The 19264-nt window shown below is 40.3% G+C and overlaps 1 protein-coding gene across 1 annotated transcript; it reads left to right on the top strand.

The window, feature by feature from the left end:
• Positions 1–1991: 1991 nt before the first annotated feature.
• LOC311265509 (putative E3 ubiquitin-protein ligase DTX3) lies at positions 1992–9286 on the top strand. Its single transcript, XM_084367222.1, has 3 exons — positions 1992–2360; positions 5719–5936; positions 6132–9286. Exons 1-3 carry the CDS (start codon positions 2055–2057, stop codon positions 6208–6210), a joined length of 603 nt encoding a protein of 200 aa, XP_084223348.1. The 5' UTR covers positions 1992–2054; the 3' UTR covers positions 6211–9286.
• The last annotated feature ends 9978 nt before the right edge of the window (positions 9287–19264 follow it).

The raw sequence follows: 19264 nt of genomic DNA, 5'->3' as shown, positions 1-19264 counted from the left end.
TCAGCTTTATGTAGACATAAGTTGTAGCCCAATACTCACACTTTCAGTGCCGGGCTGATTGCAGAATAAGACTCTACCACTGACTTGTTTGGGTGTATTCTGAAATCAGTATTTCTTTCACTTAATTTGATTGTTGACAAAGAATAAGTTATGGAAAAGAGGATAATTACAATGTGTCTCAGTTAAGAACAATCGATTTTCTTCATAAGGAAATCTTTCAGAAGACTAAAGAAAAGATGTCAGATGCATCACACAATGAAAGATGAATTATTGGTAAGGACCCCTTTTTTGCACTTTCCAGCACTGACCTTGTAAGTACCTGTTGTCTTAAAGTACTACTTAGGCTGGCGCAGTAATGTTTCGACTCAACATCCTGAATTCTTTTTTGCCTTGCTCGCGGTTTTAGACAGTAAATTACAGGCTGATTATCACAAATTGTTAAAGCAATAAATAATAGTGTCATTATTCACCTGTTTTACATTTACAGTAACTTATCACTCATTCAGTTTCTTAAGGACCAGTCAGTATTTTAGGTACAGTCACTTCTAATCAAAGAGTTTGACTTTTGGATTTAAAATTTTTTTGAATTTTGTGTGTTTCTAATCTGATAATAATCCAGACATGGTACTTCCTGATACTCACTGATGTACACAACACTTAATATTAGGTTAACATGTCTTGTGTGAGTCTGTGATTAAAAAGAACTGACAGTTAATGTGGGAGCGATGGCAGATTTCAAATCTCATGTTTGTTTAATTTGGTGGAAGAAGTATTTAAAATCCTTTTATAAAGGACTAGTACAACATTCAATTACAAGTCAAAGTCTTGCATTCCCAAATGTTGTGTTTGCTACATAAAAAATAAATAAGGTAAGTATTAGTAATAATCCAGTGGGTGTTGTAAAAACTACTCAAAAGTCATAAAGTAAAAATCATACAAATAGTACTCAATAAAAGTCTTAGAGTATCTGATATTAAATGTACTTAAGTATCAATAGTAATTTTTCTGACAATAAATGTATTTACATATCTAGTTAAAAAAAACTAGTTACTAAAGTTATCAAATAAATGTAGTGGAGTAAATGTACTTCCATCACTGAGTACCAGTACAACAATGTAAAAAAATATTTAATTACAAGTAAAAGTAATACTAAAGGAATTCAAAATCATATCTAGAAAGTACTATCAACAAAAGGCACTTGTACTTCACATTAGTACTTTTACTGCAGTACAATGTCATGTGTTTGTCATATATTATTACATATAACTATTAAAGTTTACATCTATACTGTTGGTGAACAAATTATTGACAGAATCAGAATTGTACATCAAAACTGTACAATAATAATAGCAAATGTTTTAGGGTAATATGTAATGTAAAAGTAATAATAATACAGTCATTGTACAGTACTTGAGTAAATGTACTTAGTTACATTCCGTCATAAAAATTTATTTAAGGTCGCTCATCATGCAGATTTGACAGTGTTATTAAAAGTTACAATATTGGATTATTACTAATGCATGAACATGTCGGCAGTATTTTTATGTTATAGGTGGCTGAGATGGAGGTTTTCTACTCCTGTATGTTATATACACATAATAGTTTTAAGATCTTTATCTTTAAAGTAGGCTCACTATAATCTAGCTGTCAGATAAGCAGCGAGGTGAAAAGTACAGTACTTCCTTTTTGAATGTTGACTAATGGAGTAGCAGTACAAAGAAGGACATAATAAAACTTTCATGATATCTCTGGGGGAACTTTTTGTGTACATTTAGTTCTTGAAATGTGCCAATGACAGAGAGTCTTGACAGATAAATAAATATATATATAATTAAAAAAAAGGCAGCTACATTTTCTTGCCAGTCACTAAAAAGAAATCCCATCCAATCAGAGGTCAGTATTCGCTCCACTTCCTCACACATGGAGGAGCATCACCCAGTGGAAATGAAGTGGTACTTTCCCTTATTTGACGTCACACATCTCCGGACACATAGCAACCCGTACGCATCCAAACACGGAAAAGAAAGATTCTTGTCGTCACATACCGGAAAATAATGGAAAACAGCCCAAACTATCACCCCGGTGTTGTCAACAGCACCGAGGAAAACTGCGCCATTTGCTTGGACAAAGTTCAGGAGAAGAAAACGCTGAAGTGCCTCCACTCTTTCTGCTCCGAGTGTATCAACTCGGTCTTCAAGTCGAAGCCCGCTTGCCCGATATGCAACACCTACCACGGAGAGTACACCGGGAACCAGCCGCAGGGCACGATGGCCGTGACGCGCAGCTGGATGGACCTGCCTGGCTTTGACCACTGCGGATCTATTGTGATACAGTACACTTTCCCAGCAGGGATACAAGGGGTGAGGCTGACAGCCACAGGCCACATGAGTAGGCTACATACTGACAAGAGTGTCGATGTACTTTGACTACTACACCTTTCAGCTGCTTTTCACATCACATTTCAGAATCAGCTTTATTGGCCAAATATGTGAAACACATAGAAGGAATTTGACTTTTTTCTTAGCACCCGATGTACATAGACGTGAACATAAACATAAACATAACATAACAAACATTCAACCACAAAGAACAACAACAACAAAGAACAGTAAGTTAAAAAGTGTTCGGAGGTCCGGTCTATTATAGATATTTATTTAAGTATATATATATTATATTATTTTATTTACAGGATTTATGTACATATAAAGTGCAATTTAGTCTGTAAATGTAAAGACTGTGAGTGGATGATTTTGGAGTCAGGGGGTTACTGACACGGGGTGACTGATCAAGTGTTCATCAGTGTGACGGCCTGCCTGCCGGAGGGGAGAAGTTCAAACAGATTGTGTCCAGGGTGTGATGGGTCTGCAGAGATGTTTCTGGGCAGGTTGAACTTCCTGAGCTGACGCAGGAAGTACATCCTCTGGAGGGCCTTTTTGATTATGGAGTCTACGTTGGGAGTCCACTTTAGGTCCTGGGAGATGGAAGATCCCAGAAACCTGAAGGTTTCCACAGCAGACACAGAGTTATTGAAAATGGTAATGGGGGGCAGTGTAGGGGGGCTACTCCTGAAGTCCACTGTCATCTCCACAGTTTTGAGCATGTTCAGCTCCAAATTGTTCTGACCACACCAGAGGGCCAGTTGTTCCACCTCCCGTCTGTAAGTAGACTCGTAACCGTCCCGGATGAGGCAGATGACCGTTGTCTCGTCTGCAAACTTCAGGAGTTTGACAGATGGGTCTGTCGAGGTGCAGTCGTTGGTGTATAGGGAGAAGAGCAGTGGGGAGAGCACACATCCCTGGGGGGCGCCTGTGCTGATTGACCGGGTGCTGGATGTGATTTTCTCCAGCCTCACCTGCTGCCTCCTGTCTGTCAGGAAGTTTGTGATCCACTGATAGGTGGAGGCTGGGACGGTGAGCTGCGTGAGTTTGGAGTGGAGGATGTCTGGGATGATGGTGTTGAACGCCGAGCTGAAGTCCACAAACAGGATCCTAGCATATGTCCATGGGGAGTCGAGGTGTTGCAGGATGTAGTGCAGTCCCATGTTTATTGCATCATCCACATTTTGTCCACATTTGTCCACCAGAGGCTGCTGTTTGTGTTCGTTTTGGATTTACTCATCAAAGCATCTGGATTAGGGGGCACAAAATGGTGTCACCAAACTATTAAACACCTTTTTTTTACTCAAGTCCAGTCCATTGTTGTAAAGCAGCATCCACTTTTAAATATCTAGATGTGCTCGATGTTGTGATTATTTGCTGTGTGCTGTCAATGACTGGACACTTTTGTGTGACATAATTAGAGCCCGATGATAGGTTACCGACATGTTGGCTGATACACACACATTTTTTTAAATGATCCCTCAGATGTGGTTATTGAACACTTGTGACATAGACATGTGACGGAGGCCGGACATTCTGACAGTTTAATTGTAAGAAAAGCAGATTTTTGATGCTCATACCCAACTGCTATGGGATGGCGGCCGACCTGACATACAATTAGGGCTGCGCAATATAAAGATATTATATCGTTATCAAGATATGGGACTATATATCATCTTAGATTTGGATAGCCATAAATGGTGTTTTTTCCTGTTTTTTAAGGCTGCATTACAGTAAAGTGACGTAATTTTCTGAAGTTACAGTCTGTTCTACTTGTTCTAGTACTTTACCCACTTAGCCATTATATCCACATTATTGCCCATTATTTATCAACAATCCCACTGTGTTAATATATGATGAAAGAACTAATAGTCATCCCTACAATATTGTCACATCAGAGAGGGTATTTGGTCAGAGATATTGTGATGTAATTGTAATATCCAGAATTATATATCGTGAATCGAGATATAGCCTAAAAATATTGTGAGATATAATTTTCAGGCCATATCGCCTCGCCCTGCCTACAGTCCCAGAGCCTCAGTATTTGAAGGTTTGGGAATGACACTCAAAAATCAACTTTTCTTACAAATAGGACCTTTAACAATAAACTTGATTGTATAAAACTACATCAATGCACTGAAACCAAGAACGTCACTGGAAATGTAATAGTTAGAAATCTTTTTTTTACATTATAATTTCTAAAAATGTTTTTATATGTATATATATATGTTATGTATGTCAATACCGATATATCAGGACAATATAGGACGATAATATTGGCCAACTGATATATCAGGCTCTAGACAAAGTGTTTAAGATATCTCAGACCCGGAGAGACTTGCTAAAGTCTGATGACTCTCAGCTGCAGGTGAAACTATCATTATCATTTAACCCGCTGAATATTTTCTTGATTATTTGATAATTGCTCATTTTATGCTAAAAAATAAATGTGAATAAATGTCAATAGTTCTCCCCAGGTTACATCTTTAAATGTTTTATTTTGTCTGATAAATGATTCAAAACTCAAAAGAGCTTCAGTTTAAAATGTTAGAAAACAGAAAAAATCAGCAAATGGTGATGTCAGAAACGCTTGAAGTAGACAGTTTGGGGTTTTGATTACTCAAATGATTGATTATCAAATCAAAAACACGCTTAAAAGTGATGAAAGGTGTTTTTCCAATCCATTTTATGTACAAGAAGCAAGCAATTTTCAGCAGCAAGTGTGACACGAAACTGACACTGACACTGATAGAAAGAAAGCAAATTTTTAGAAAAATTAAGCATTGATTTAAATCTTGGATCCACAAAAAAAAAAGAAAACAAAAAAAAAACAAAAAAAAACTTACTAACAATCCAGTTTTCAAATATTTCTACAGGTCAGGATATAAAAGGAGGAGCTGTGTGTGTGCGTGGGAGGAGAGACAGTGAAAGAGGCGAGTTATATTTTTGGATGTTGTGCAACACAGAGCATCTTAAAGTTTCTAAAAGTTTCTGTCTGCTCTATGTGGGAATGCTTTCTAATTTTAGGGGTATTTCAGATGCAGTGCCAACATCAGATATGCCAGAGACTGACTCCCAGAGGCAGTACAAGTGTGACTGTAGAAACAACCCCAAAAATCTGCCATTGTTCGTTCTTTATAGGGAGATATGAGAATGAGCTCTACCTACTGATACAAATATACAAATATATTACAAAATACATCAGTGTCTTGGTCATGGAAACCTGTATTTCCACCATTTCTAATGGCTGGATTTTCATCTGGATTTAAGCCTCATCACAAACGTTCCACACTTGTTGATCAGTGTTCGTATATATGTTTTGATGTTTCTCATATTGCAGCCCGAGCACCCAAACCCTGGGGTGAGGTACAGCAGCACCTCTCGTACTGCCTTCCTGCCAGACTGCGAGGAAGGCAAGAAAGTCCTGAAGCTGCTGAGGATAGCCTTCGACAGGAGGCTCATCTTCACCGTCGGACGATCGGTTACCACAGGCCTCAACAATGTCATCACCTGGAACGACATTCATCACAAAACCAACATAGACGGTGGCCCACAAAGGTAATTCTCATGCTGAAAAGAAAATGTATTTCAGTTTTATGTGTCTTGTATTTGTCTTAAATCACAACTTAATCTGATACAGTTTCAATAAATGCTCACCTGTAGTTATTTTCTATGAAGGGCACTATTAGTATATTAGTATATTTGTTGTTTCAGAGGCATACTTATGGCATTTTCTTGCTTGTTTGTCTCCAGTTTCGGGTATCCAGATCCACATTATTTGTCCAGAGTTCAGGAGGAGCTTCGTCTTAAAGGAGTGACAGAGGATAACTGATGGATGAAGACAATCAGAAGACAAATTGATTTTAATACTGTGTATTGTTGCAAAGTTTCTGATTTCAAGTCTGCACTTCTTGCAGTCCTCAGGCAGGGATCTTCATCACTGACATGTTAAGATGTTTTTTTGTCTGTTAAATCTTTTTATTTGTAAATGTTAATGTGATAAGCAAAAAAAACCCACCAGGACAGTGAGCATGTACTGTACTTAGACAGTATTTACACTTTTGACATACGCCTATGCACGTAAACAATGAATAACCTGCTTAATAATGTGCAAATCTGAGATATTTTTTGTTTCTATCAATCAGAAATAATTTTTATATTGAGGTATGAATGTCAGTGGCTTTTACCAAAGATTTTGCAACTAACTATGCAAAATTACTTAAAACAGTATAAGCAGTATATAATCCAACAAGTCAAAGGTTACAGTAGTGTAGGTTAGTAAAGGGGTCGTACTACTAATCATCACACTTCAGTAATGTGAATGTCTCATCTTTTGTCACACTGGATCACAGGTCTGGTACAGCAGACGCAGGAGACAGAACAGGTGATCAGGCAAACTAATCCTGAGGGCTAAAGTAAGCAGAACAGGTCAAAGGCTGGGCGATGTACAAACAAAAACACTATCCAACAAAGAGTGAGTAATAGCTGTATTTTATATAGACAGTGGTGACATATCCTGACGATAATGTAGCCACAACTGTCCACGACTCTGCAATTTTGAAACGTTGACTGTAGCTGTTGCACATTTTCTGAATGTACCTGGAATGGGTCTGCTGATATATCATTACTGTTGTATGTTTCAAGCTCAAACTGCTACAAACCTGCTTTGACATTGTTCCATATAATAAATCCATATTCTGTCCACACAACAAACCAGGGCGTCCTATGGTACATAAAACATGATAAAAAAGCCCTTCCAGTGGACAAGACGTGGTGAAGTGACCTCTACACTTTATGCACGTGCCCTTTTTTTTTGCCCTGCCTCTCAAACATCCCGAGTGCACGACTGACTGCACACATAATAATGTGGTCTACTTGTATGTGAAGTTGATAGATAAAGTTTCCTCGGGAAATGAGAGATTTTAATGTCTGTATGTCGCACTGTCACAGGTACCTTATTAATTTTGGTGATAATCCAGCTAGCAAGTATTGCCTTTTCGGCAAAGCCGGGTATGAAACAGAGAGTTCATAGCTTTTACTGTTTTCAAATCTTGTCCCGAGTTGGGCTTTAACATATACAGTGTGATTAAAATAACCAGCTCACAGTGGTCAGTATCATAAAACCACAATACATGATATATATGGAAATACAACAGAATACATATACCACGACACACATATCACAACACATCAACAGGCATACAACTTATATCAAAAGTAGAATTAGCTAAAAATGGGTACAGCTGTGTTTGCAATGTAGTGCTATTTAAAGGGTAACACCACCAGTTTTACATGATTAACACCACTTATGGCTCTGGAGGAAGATGTATATAATCTGGTAAATTGCCTTCAGTGATGTCACTCAGTGTGCCAGGTTTTAACAAAGAAAAAGAAAGTAGGGAACAATTTATAGATTTATAAGTGCGAATTAAAGAGGTCAGGGATGAGTACCACAGACAAACTTCTGCATTGTCGATAATATGAAATATCATCAGTCTCATCCTACATCATGGTTAATACCATATTAATAAATTGTGTGCTATTGTCTGACACCAATCAAAGAAGTGTCAAACAAAAAGAGCAGCAAAATATTGATATTTCCCTCAGCTCTGCCTTTCACCTGTCTGCTCCACCAGAGGGCGATGCTCTCCTCAAAGAAGACTGAGTGATGGCGTCTGCTTGGTATGCAGCTGTACCATCACCACAAACCCACAGTCCCACACCACCTCCCAAAGCTCATCGCCCAAAGTCAGTGAGAAGAGCAGAGCATCAGCTATAGATGATGAGTCATGTGTTTCTATGGTGCTCTGGGCAGTTTTGACAGCAGTGGCTCACACTGTACTGTATGTAGAGTGGAGAGAGCAGGTTTCACCTTGTGTTGGACCACACTGTACTGATCCTCTGTGTTTCTTATGGCAGTGCAGGTGATGTTACAGCTGAGTTGTGGTAATAGTGTGCATGCACAGACAGAGGCAGATTCAATTTAAAGGTCGAAAAAGAAAAGAATTCAAAGCTCATCTGTAGTTGAGTGAATGTTGAATGTGTAACAAGTGTCCTAGCTATCATTAGCACAAATAAAGATGAAAATAGGGAAGACTTTTGCCTTAGATCTCTTTTCATGCAGCAAAGAAGGAGACATTAGCTCTGTTTTTGCTTTTCACCGCGTACACCGATAGGCACACATTTACTAAGTTACTACTCGGTCTCCAGCTGATCTTCCTCTCGGGGCCGACAGCACACGCTTATAGAATGATGAAAAACCTTTAACCTATATTTCTCCATCAGAAAGAGTGCACATGTGATAAGGCGGAGTTACTGAACTCGGCCTCTTCAGTGCTGTGGTGTTTAGCGGCTGGGGGCATTTCTGTGGCCTAAGATCTCAGGGCATCTGCTGCTCTCACAAAGCAGACCAGGACCCATCTGGTCAAATGGATCACTACCCCACCACCACCTCCCTCTTCGCCCTTTTTTCTCCCATAATTCATCACTCCACCCCATTCATTTCCTCTCTTGTCCCTTTAACAGTTTTCTATTAAGTGTCTGTAAATTATAGCCTCTTTTCTCTGCCAATTCTGCCCCTTTCTTGCTGTATTGTGTTAATGAAAAGCACCTACAGCATGACCTGATACAACTTCATGAACATTTCATTACATCTGTGCATATTTTGTTGTGATTTATTTCTATCTTTTAGATGTGTCATTAACAAGAAAAAAGTGGCTCACAGCGACAGACTGGAAAATTGCCTTAATTGTCTTGTATGTAGAGGAGCAGATTTTGAGAAAAGGACGAATGGAGCACTGAACATACCTACGATACAGAGAGGTGCTGTGAAAATACAACACGTCTACTACATAATTCACTTACAGTTCAGTGAATGTAACCTACATTTGAATGTGAAATGATCAATGTGAGAGGCTGTTTCCTCCTATCTGGCTGTATGTCTTCAGGTATTTAAAAAAAAAAAAAATCCAAATTATATTTTTGATAAATAAAAACAGGCTGCCACAGCCAGAGGGTTTACTTTGTCATCAAAGAGAGGTTGAGACAAAATCTCAATCGTTTTTTACCTAAAAATCATTGTGATGTTACAGTGTTTTGTGAATGGTGTCTCTGTCTCAGCCTCTCCGCCCCCCTATCAGTGAGAGGATCACAGCGTTACATACATGTTTATTTCAACATACTAGTTTTCAACACATGACATTGTTATGATGTAATGAGTTTTGTTTGTAGTTAGCGCCTAAAAGAGTTACAGACCTGGGATTTGTATTTACAACAGTGGTTTTGCCCTCAAAAACTGTGGGGGATGCCAAAAAGCACAAAATGCCAATTTCTACATTATGTTGCTTCTTTGAAAAAATTAATAATATATATCCTGGATTTATTCACCTCTCGGATCTTCAGAAACTTCCTTATCTACAGAATGTGGTCAAAAGTCTAAAGTATTAGTGTCTAAATATGTTAAATATAGTGATAAAAAAGAGAAAGAAGCTCGACACCAAGTGTTTCTAAGTGATTAAGAGTGTGTATGTTTAAAATGTATTTCTTATTTTGTGATTATCTATTTAGTTTTCTTGTTTAAAATGTAATCATTCAATAATATGTCATTTAGCTTTGGCAATAATGTCATTTAAAGGTGCAATATGTAAGAATCGGCCAGCTGTTGGAGTTGTACACAAAACAAAAAGGGGTCAGCAATTAGCTGTTAATCTGGTGATTAACAGTTAATTGTTGCTGTAGCTGCCATTAGCTGGTTAGCTTGCACCTTTAAGCATTCATGCCAATAAAGCTTATTTTAATTTGAATATAAAATATTTATCTATTATATTATATATATATATATAATATAAATATATATTATATTATAAATATCTATTTGATTTTGACTCTCTGTGTCTTGTCTCGGTTTTCAAGTAGAGCCTTGAGTCCAGAATTTACATTAAAATGTAATGACTCTTTGCCCCTCTCTGTGGGTATTTCCCTTCCCTGTCATTGTCCATCTGGACATGTGGGTTAAAGTAATGTAACCCAAGATATAAATATGTATCAGTGATTATGCAGAGCAATATTGTGGGCGGATTAAACATGCATCTATGTAAATGTCCGGTGACAAGCCTCCTCTACAGAATGGATAAATGACAGGGTGAAAATAAGCTCTCAGTGTGTGGATTAAGACGGATGCATCTGTAGCCGATTTCCATCACCATCAAACGTCGCTCTGCTCTGTTGTGGCAGGATGCCTTGAATATTCTCTCCTGGCAGGCGCTGAAAATAGCACCAAGACTTTCTGGGTGTGACTAGACGGCCGCTCAGGAGAGGCTCCCGAGTAGCACATAGACGTGCGCACCCATCAGATGAGAGATGTGCAGTGTTTCCTGTACAATAGATGATAAGAAAATCATTATGTGACAATGCAGAGCTGTTGTTCTCGCCCCCTCTCCCCACTGTGCTCCTTAATTAGAGTGTCTCTGGCTGTGGGGAGAACCCTGGCACCTCGCCTGCCTGCCTGCCTGCCTGCCTGCCTCCTCATCCTCTCATCCTGGTGCTAAAGCCACCCAATCGCAGATATATCTGTCTATCTGGGGGCAGGGCATGCTTCTCTTCGTCTACCCTTTCACTGTAATGAGGAACTCCACCAAACGTAGCCTACTTTTGCATACGTTTGAAGGTTTTTTTTTAAAATATCTTCACCCAGTTTCCTCTTTTAATGCCAGCGTTGACAAAGATAAAGATTCTCCGCTTCCCTGAATTAAAAATCTCAACTCATAGATGACAAACAGGGATATTTCAGACTGTGTTTGTATGTTAGATAAATGGACAGGAGGAGGCTGAGGAGGCATCTGTCTCCGTACACACTCTTTGTGTGACAGAATGTCAGCCCACACCGCTGACATGCTCATTCACTGAGCCTCAGGCTGTTTGCTTAAGAACAGTAAAGTGAAGGTGGGTGTGTGGGTGCTTGTGCTTCTGTGGCTTTTGTCTGTGTGCCCTTGACTGCATCTGTGCATACAGTATGTAAGGATATGCACTGGTGAATACTCGAGCATGTGTATGTATGTATGTGTGTGTGTGTGTGTGTCGAGGCGGTTTCTCACATTCTGCTCTCTGATTCATAGCCGGGGCTACATGGCTTTTTGTCTGCCTGATTTAGCAGAACAGACCCTCTGCTTTTCTTAGTAATGCTGACAGATTTACTGACTTACTTCACCGACAGGACACAACGGCAGAGCTGGCAACTCTTGGGGTCTTTGGCTTGGTTGTCAGCGTCACAGATTGAAGGCTCTGCTCAAGCTGTTCTTCATTAGCGACAGGCGAGCTTCTCCTCGATATGAGAATAGCAGCTCCATCATCTGTCCTCTGTGAGAGAAGATTAAAGCAATGTCCAGTAATTACCTTTCCATAAATCAGGAACAGTATTGTTATCGGTTGTTTATCATGTGTATATCAGTGTTATTGTTCAATATATCAAAATGTAATAACAGGCTGTGCAGCGGCATGAAAATATTCAACAAGAGCTGAACAGAAACTCCTGCAGATAGAGTCTAGTAGATGTTTTCTTGGTGTATTGAGGAATGCCAAACTCCTTTGTTGTCCTTCCTGTCTGCATCCTCAGCCTTGGCCATCCACTCTCAGACCGCCTCATGTAAGTGCAATTAGCTGTGGCTGTCATGGCAACTAGCATGACCTTTCTGTCATTTTACAAACGAGAATCTCAACCAAGGTCTGTCTTTCTTCTCAACAGCTGCAACAGCTGTCTAGAGCTTTTTTCACATTAGTTGAAAAACTGTTTCTACTGAGGCTGGCAGCGTCGTCATGTCTCCACAGGTAGTGAAAGGATCTGTTAAGTGATATTGGGGGGTTTTAAATTCAGCTTGGTATATTATAGTTGAGAGGGCTGTAATGTATCCAGTGGCACCTCCACTGTTCATGAGCCTCATTGAGACTTTGAGAGCACCAGTTATTGTCCTGCTTGAAATGAATTTAGAATCAGGAGTCAAATTTACACATCAAACACATATAAAGGTGTAATTCGTGAGAAATGGCCTGAATTTGAAGGTAGCTCTGAAACTGTGGACGGCAGCAGATCCGCTTACTGCTGCTCACTAGTCGTGGAGCTAAGCGGCCCTATTAGCTGACGGGAGACTGTCTGCACAGCAACCTTGGATCACGGGGGAAGTCATCGCTGTCAACATCTCCCAGTGAACACCGCTGGACACCAGACAGGGAAGGAACACAGCCTTCCACACCAACTGATGCCAGTTTGAAGACAGGAGATACAGTATGGAGGTGATTTACACAACAGTAAATTGCAAACTCGACACTTTTACACCTCCCAACTGAGACTATGGGGCAGATTATTGCCTTGATGGGCTGAGGCTAATCATTCTCTAGATTTCATCCCAACCTATTTACACTTGTAGAGCAGAGAAGAAGGACTTGTGTAATTAATGTTAACCTTTTTTTTCTTAAAGAATTACCTAATTCCGAGACAGGAAGCGTCATTATTATATAAACATTTCGGCTGAGGCACGATCTTGTGCAAGCTTTCCAGGCTTCACATTAAATTTACAGTGTAAATATAAAACTGGAGCAGCTCATGAAAAATCGTGCGCTTGCACAATCATAGATTTTATTTTGCTGTGCCAAAGAGTAGGCTGAAAAAGCATTCTGTGCTGCAGCTGAGTGCACTTGCTGACAGTTATTGTGGGCCACACAAAGATTTTATTTACCCACATGTGATGTAACTACTTCTCGCACTATAATCCAGGTTGAGCAGAGACCAAGGAAGATCAGGATAAACCTACAGAGCTATCCGACATGTAATACCGCTCTCTCAGCAGTGGTTTTCTAAATGTCTCAAGGTTAAGTGTGTGAAGAAGGGAAAATCCTTGCGGTCGTGAAGTGGGCACCTTCACCTGTGGTTTGTTGATGCAGAGACGTCACGCTTCCAGAGGGATGGGGATAAGCAGGAGTTCTTACACTTGGCAGATGGAACAGCTGCACCTCGTGGCAACAAACAGCTCACTCAGCAGTTTAGCTGTGAATCAGAAGAGTAAACAGAAAGCTTAATCATGTCAGATAATTATAGCAAGAGTTGGGGATGTTGTGTGAGTATCCATTCCTGCCACAGTGTGTCCTCGTATGATACATTAATCGGTGTGAGTCATACGATATATTTTCATATTCATAGCCCAACTGGTATCCTATTTGTAGACGGAAAACAGGTCAGGTTACACAAAGAACCTACAGGAACCCATAAGAAAGAGGAAATCTTGAGAGAAGGTTAGAGTTTATCTTCGGAAAAATAATTTTCATGTTCAACTTCAGTTAAGCTCCTGGCATACATAATGTACAGTGCCAGATTGCCTTGTTAATTTCATTGTCTGCTAGATTGTGAATATTCTCCACTTGCACACTGTAGCGTGGCGTATATACGCTTTAAACATTTTTGTTATGTTGGTGCTTTGTTATCCGTGACTACGTTAAAATACTCCACTTTTCATGGTTTGCTTTGAATATATTGTTAATAGTTTACCATTCATTTTGTATATAGTGTTTATAACATCTTTGATCATTTCTATAATCACGTAGACTTTTAACTAACGAGGTTAGCCCGTCAGCTAGACTAGTTGGCTCCTAAAACACGTAAAATGTAACATGACACAACATAACGTGATGCACAAAAATGTAAATCTCTAAGCCAGCAATGAAGTACTTGTACTGCTTGCTTTCACAAGAAGGTGTACGTCAGTCACTTTCATTTTTCTAAGGACTGAGTGTAAAAAAGAGCCATAGTGACCTAATGTTAGCATGTGGCTAGCTAACGGTTATCTATCAGATAGAGATAACTCTCTCACTGTTTTTTAATCCGTAACTTAGTAAGAATACATCACTTTTCACAGCTTAGTTGTATATACTGTGAATAGTTTACTGCTCATTTTTGTACATAGGGTTTTACATTTTTTTTATCCTTTAGATAGACGCTATGGCTCTCTTTTACACTCTGCTTGTTAGAGCTGCCTACGTGATTACCTAAATGCTAAAAACACTATATACAAAGCGAACTGTGAAAAGTATTTTAACTAGATATCATTATATGGACCTATACTGTACAGTTTACACCTGAAGCAAAAGGACGTGCAGTTCATCAAGTGGATATACGTCACTTTACATTGTGCAAGTGAAGAATTGTTTTTTAAACCAAATAACACAAAACAATTGTGAAATGGGAGCATGACGCGCAGTAATATGATGTAACACATTTGTTAAACAGTGTGGATCTACACACAAGAGCTCTTTTAAACATCAAACGCCATCTCAGTAATTAGAGAGAGAGAGAGACGGAGAAGAGTGAGAGAGCATTTAAATATTGCTGGTGTAGCATACTGATTCCTGTCACAAAGGTGACTCTAAGCCGTCTACAGTCAGTATCAAGGCAGGAAGGATGGCAACAGGGGGAAAAAATGCATATTTACTTATCAAAGACACCCCCAATGCAGCTGTGAATCAAAACCGAGGAATATGTAAGTCAAAGACAAGAGGAAGAAGGCACAGGGAAAAAGAAGAAACAGCTTTGGGAGGGAGGACACAGACGGAGGCTGGATAAAAATTCTCCACAGGAATATCTCTGGTGCTGATGTGTTGCATAGTAACAGACTATGCATTCCAGTATCTAGCCCATGCATTGATTAAAAACTTCTCTTTTATCTCAGTGCACTCACTTTTCCATCTTTTTAAATAGGATGGTGCATAACCAAACAGAGAGCCTGGCTTTGTTCAGGAAGCCTATCAGGGCTTGTGTGATAAGTGTAAAACAGAGAGCAAGGCAGGGAAGTACAGAAATTCTCCCCTGCAAGCATGACTGACATGCACTGTCCTTAATCTCTGAAATGTGAGGCGAGAGCGGTAATTTGTGTAATAAATAGGATGGTATGTCTAAATGTTCATGCAACGACACCATCATGGTTTGGGTTTTTGGTTAGTTGTTTCCCGTTTTATTGTCTAGATTATACCCTTGTGTGTCGCATTTTACTTTCCACTTCCTGTCTTTGTCTTTTTCCTGCCCTTTTTCTGTGTACACCTGTGTCATCACTCCTGCGTATTTAAGCCAATGAAAACAAGACAAAGCAAAACAAAACAATTTGAATATGTAAGGAGCATAGGTTAGGAAATTATGTAATTTCTGTGTAAGATCACTCCAATTCTCCCTGAGAATAAAACGCAACTGAAAAATTGACATAGGAAAGGTTTAAAAATGTGCTGTTGCTACCAGGTTGTAGCAAATTTCTTTTTTCCTACCTGTAGTCTGTTGACAGGTACTGTAGATAGAATAATAAATTAGTAAGAGAATTAGACATTAAGTATTACAAAACACTAAGATACTTTTTTGATCACAGTTTAAAAACAAGTGATCAAAAACGTTCCAGCACAACCAGAGATAACGCTTTCTTCCTTTTCAAAATCTTGCATCTATTTGACCCACAATGCAACATAGTCACTGAATGTTATCACTGCAGGACATTTATCACATTCATGCAGCTTCCTCTGGAGCCACAAAAGGCTTTATACTACTTTTATCGCATATGCAGTTGTACTCTCTAAGAACTGTAAACACACTTTAATGTGTAAAATGGTGAAGGTACTCTTTAAAATACTGTATGATATGCAGCATTGCTGTCTTGGTATTGATGCTTCACTTTGCAGTCTGCTGCTCTGACAATAGTGAATCTGTTGGAGGTCAAGGCAAAGTTGTAACACATTCATCTCTTAAAATTGAGATTAATAAATGAGAGGCAAAGTGAATATTTTACAGCTTGGCGCAAGTGCGACAGTTCCACAGTTAGTTAGAAATGTCATGACCTTCTAAACTCCAGCTTAACGTCTGCTAATTGTGCTCTTCTCCCTTGAACAGACTGCCTGGATGCTCATGTTTGCAGTGAGCTTGAAGCCAAATCCACGCAGGCATGCGGGACTCTGTTTACTGAGCTCATCAACTGTCTCATGTGTGCCATAGTGTTGCTTTGGTGTCTGTGCATGTGCTGCTGAAAGTACTGCTGTGTGACTGAGGCTCATAATATAAATCTGCACCAGGCTCTCGACACCTCTGTTACACCGTAAGACAAGACGATGCACACTGCAGCGAGATGGTAAAACAGGACTGATGCATTTTCTTTGAAAAGGCATCTACGCAGCTCGACTGTCTCTCTCAAAAAAATCCATGCATTGTACGTTTGCCTCTGTCAGGAAACATGCTTTTATCACAGATGTGCTACCTGTTGTTGTCATGACAACATATCCCTGCACTAAAACTGTTGCAGATCGGCACATGCCAGTTAAATAGGTACACTGATAACACAGCCTTGTGAGACAGAGTGACCATATAAGCCTCTCTTGTTCCCTCATAGGTTGTTCGGCGCATCTTCGCTGCAACTCAGACCTCTTCCCAATGCAGTGCTTATGTAATCATGCATTGGCTCTATGCTTCAGTTCCCCTTTTGAGTATGTACATGCAAAAACATCCCTGTAGTGTGTGTATTCTCAGTGCTTTTACAGCTCCCTTGTCACTAAGGATCAATGTCATTGCTTGGCTCAGTGTTCCTCTTGGATCCACCCTGCTTTACCACTCCGCTGTCTAGATCTGTTACAACAGAGCAAACATGAAGCACTCGTCTCTTCAAAGTCCAGTTCATTCTGAGATAAAATACAGATGAGGTTCAGAGCTATCGAAGATATCCTCCCATCTTCGCACACATCCTCCTCCTCGGCCTTTGCTCACACCCCAAATCCTTATTTCTTTCCGCCCAACCCCCCCACAGGCAAGAGCAGGAGAGTTATTGCTCAGTGGGAGGGCACTCCGGTCCCGCGCGCATCCCGGACTAAGCTGAACACACACCTCACACTCCCTCAAACCACTAAAGGCACATGCTCCCGCCTGTAGCCATGGTTCCCTAAAGAGGAGTGGCAGAGAGAAAAAAAAAAGAGCAGAGTGCTGTCTGCAGTAGCCTCCCTTTTGTCTGTCTCCATCCTTCCCCCACTGCTAATACTCCTCTCATAGCTTCAGGGACCTCAGGGATAACAGTTGCACACATGCATGCACGCTGATCACTCATGGCTCTGTTTGGAAGAATGCACTGGTCCTTTTAATGTTCGCTGATGTTTTCCCTTTGAGTTATAGAGCAGGTTCATCCATCAATGTAGCCGGTCAGATCTGGATTTTGATGCCTTTTGCACATGAGTAAAGAGTAAAATGATGTGGGGGGCGAAACACAGCAGACACACAATGTGTATTTAGGTGTAATTATGGAGTAATTATCGCTGCTGTGCACTCAGTCTGCTGCAGCTGACCTAATCTAACATTTTAATCAGCATGAAGGACAAAGCATCGGGCCCTGCTTATGTCTCCACTGGTGCAGCTGAGGGGACGGCGCGTATGGCCGCTGTACTGGATGTCTCCATGTTATTTTGGCTTGTGCAGACACACGCAGGATGTGGCCCGTAGCCAAATCCGCTGTGTGTTTGTGTGTGTGTTTCTCTCCGTGTGTGTGTGCGGGTTAAGGGTAGAGCCTCGTGCTCAGACACTGTCACATTGTGCACAGCAGAGCACGCCTCGGCCTTTGTGTGCGGTTGCCCAGTGATCACAAAGAAGGACACAGAGCATGTGCAGTTTGTGTGCGTTTGTCTTCTGTGTTTATGTTTTGGATGTAAGGTTCAGTGCACTGACTGTCAGGAACGTCCTCTGTATGAAATGTGCACGAGAGAGTCACCAACACAATGTAAAACACAAATACACTCACAGATTATTTTCACATTATTTATGAGTCATGAAATATGTGCAAAATGTATCGTAAACGTTTGGCGTATTGCACCAGACGTCAGTCGTTTCAGGTTCAAATTAAGCACAAAGAGTACAAAAATTTGCTGCAGGCGTACACAACATTACATCCCTTAAAAAAAAGTGCCCACATTTTTATTTCCTACCAACAAATGCCTCCCATTTCTTGTAAATGAGACTTAGGAAATGTGCTCCTCTGACAAACAGGAGCAAGTAAAGATATACCAGAGGCAATGCTAACCCTAACCCGCAAATAGAGTATAAGGATTAGAATAAACCGATGATTACTCATCCAGCCGGCATCTGCTCAATTTGCATGACTTGTGCCACAGACACGTTTCCGGCCCATCCCGGTTAATGCATAAGGATGTGTCCTAAAAACAACATAGCAATTTCTCAATTCCTTTGTTTTCGTTTTTTAAACTAAACAGGAAAAAAAAAAAACACAACCACAGTGAGTTTCAGAGAGACAACTTGTTCTTTCCTCACTGTGGCCACAGGGAACATTAAACAATTGCTCACATTTGACTGAGCTCATTGGTGGTGCTGCCAGGGAAACACAAGGTCAAGAGAGAGAGCTCCAGGGGAGCCGTAGGTTTAGCCACAAGGCGGGAGTCTGGGGTCAGGGGTCACGCAGAGAGGTGGGGTGGTGGTGGAGGAGCTGCGGCATTAGAGGGAAGATCTGTTCAGGCGGTCAGACGTCGGTGCTGCGTGGATGTGTTTGCAGGGTGAGGATTTTATTCCAGTCATCAACAAGTGAAATAATCATACACAGTTAAGAGAATATTTTGAGTTTCTCATGAATGCATAAACACTCATCTTTAAATCTCAGTCTAATATTTCCTCTGAGACTGAGCATCTGCAAAGAACCTCATTAAAAAAAAAAAACAGGATTTTACTGCCACTCTTTGCAGGAGCTTGTACAGAGATTGCAAGGATAAAAGGAATAATATGAATGTGGTGTTATACTACCCTCATTTTTTGAGAGCAAAACTGGGTGAATTGGGAACTGATGGGTTTGGATATTCTGGCCCTGCCCTGCACTGCGGCAGAGGCA

Source organism: Pagrus pagrus (genome assembly GCF_965226575.1).
Source record: "Pagrus pagrus genome assembly, chromosome: 11".
Classification (NCBI taxonomy): Eukaryota; Metazoa; Chordata; class Actinopteri; order Spariformes; family Sparidae; genus Pagrus; species Pagrus pagrus.
The sequence above is the reverse complement of the archived record's forward strand: the minus strand, read 5'-3'. Positions and strand labels throughout refer to the sequence as shown.

Excerpts from the sequence above, each read along its gene's own strand:
- LOC311265509 (XM_084367222.1), top strand. The coding sequence starts at position 2,055 with ATGGAAAACAGCCCAAACTATCACCCCGGTGTTGTCAACAGCACCGAG. Across the intron at positions 2,361-5,718 it reads TCCCAGCAGGGATACAAGGG|CCCGAGCACCCAAACCCTGG; the intron begins GTGAGGCTGACA and ends CTCATATTGCAG. Across the intron at positions 5,937-6,131 it reads ATAGACGGTGGCCCACAAAG|TTTCGGGTATCCAGATCCAC; the intron begins GTAATTCTCATG and ends GTTTGTCTCCAG.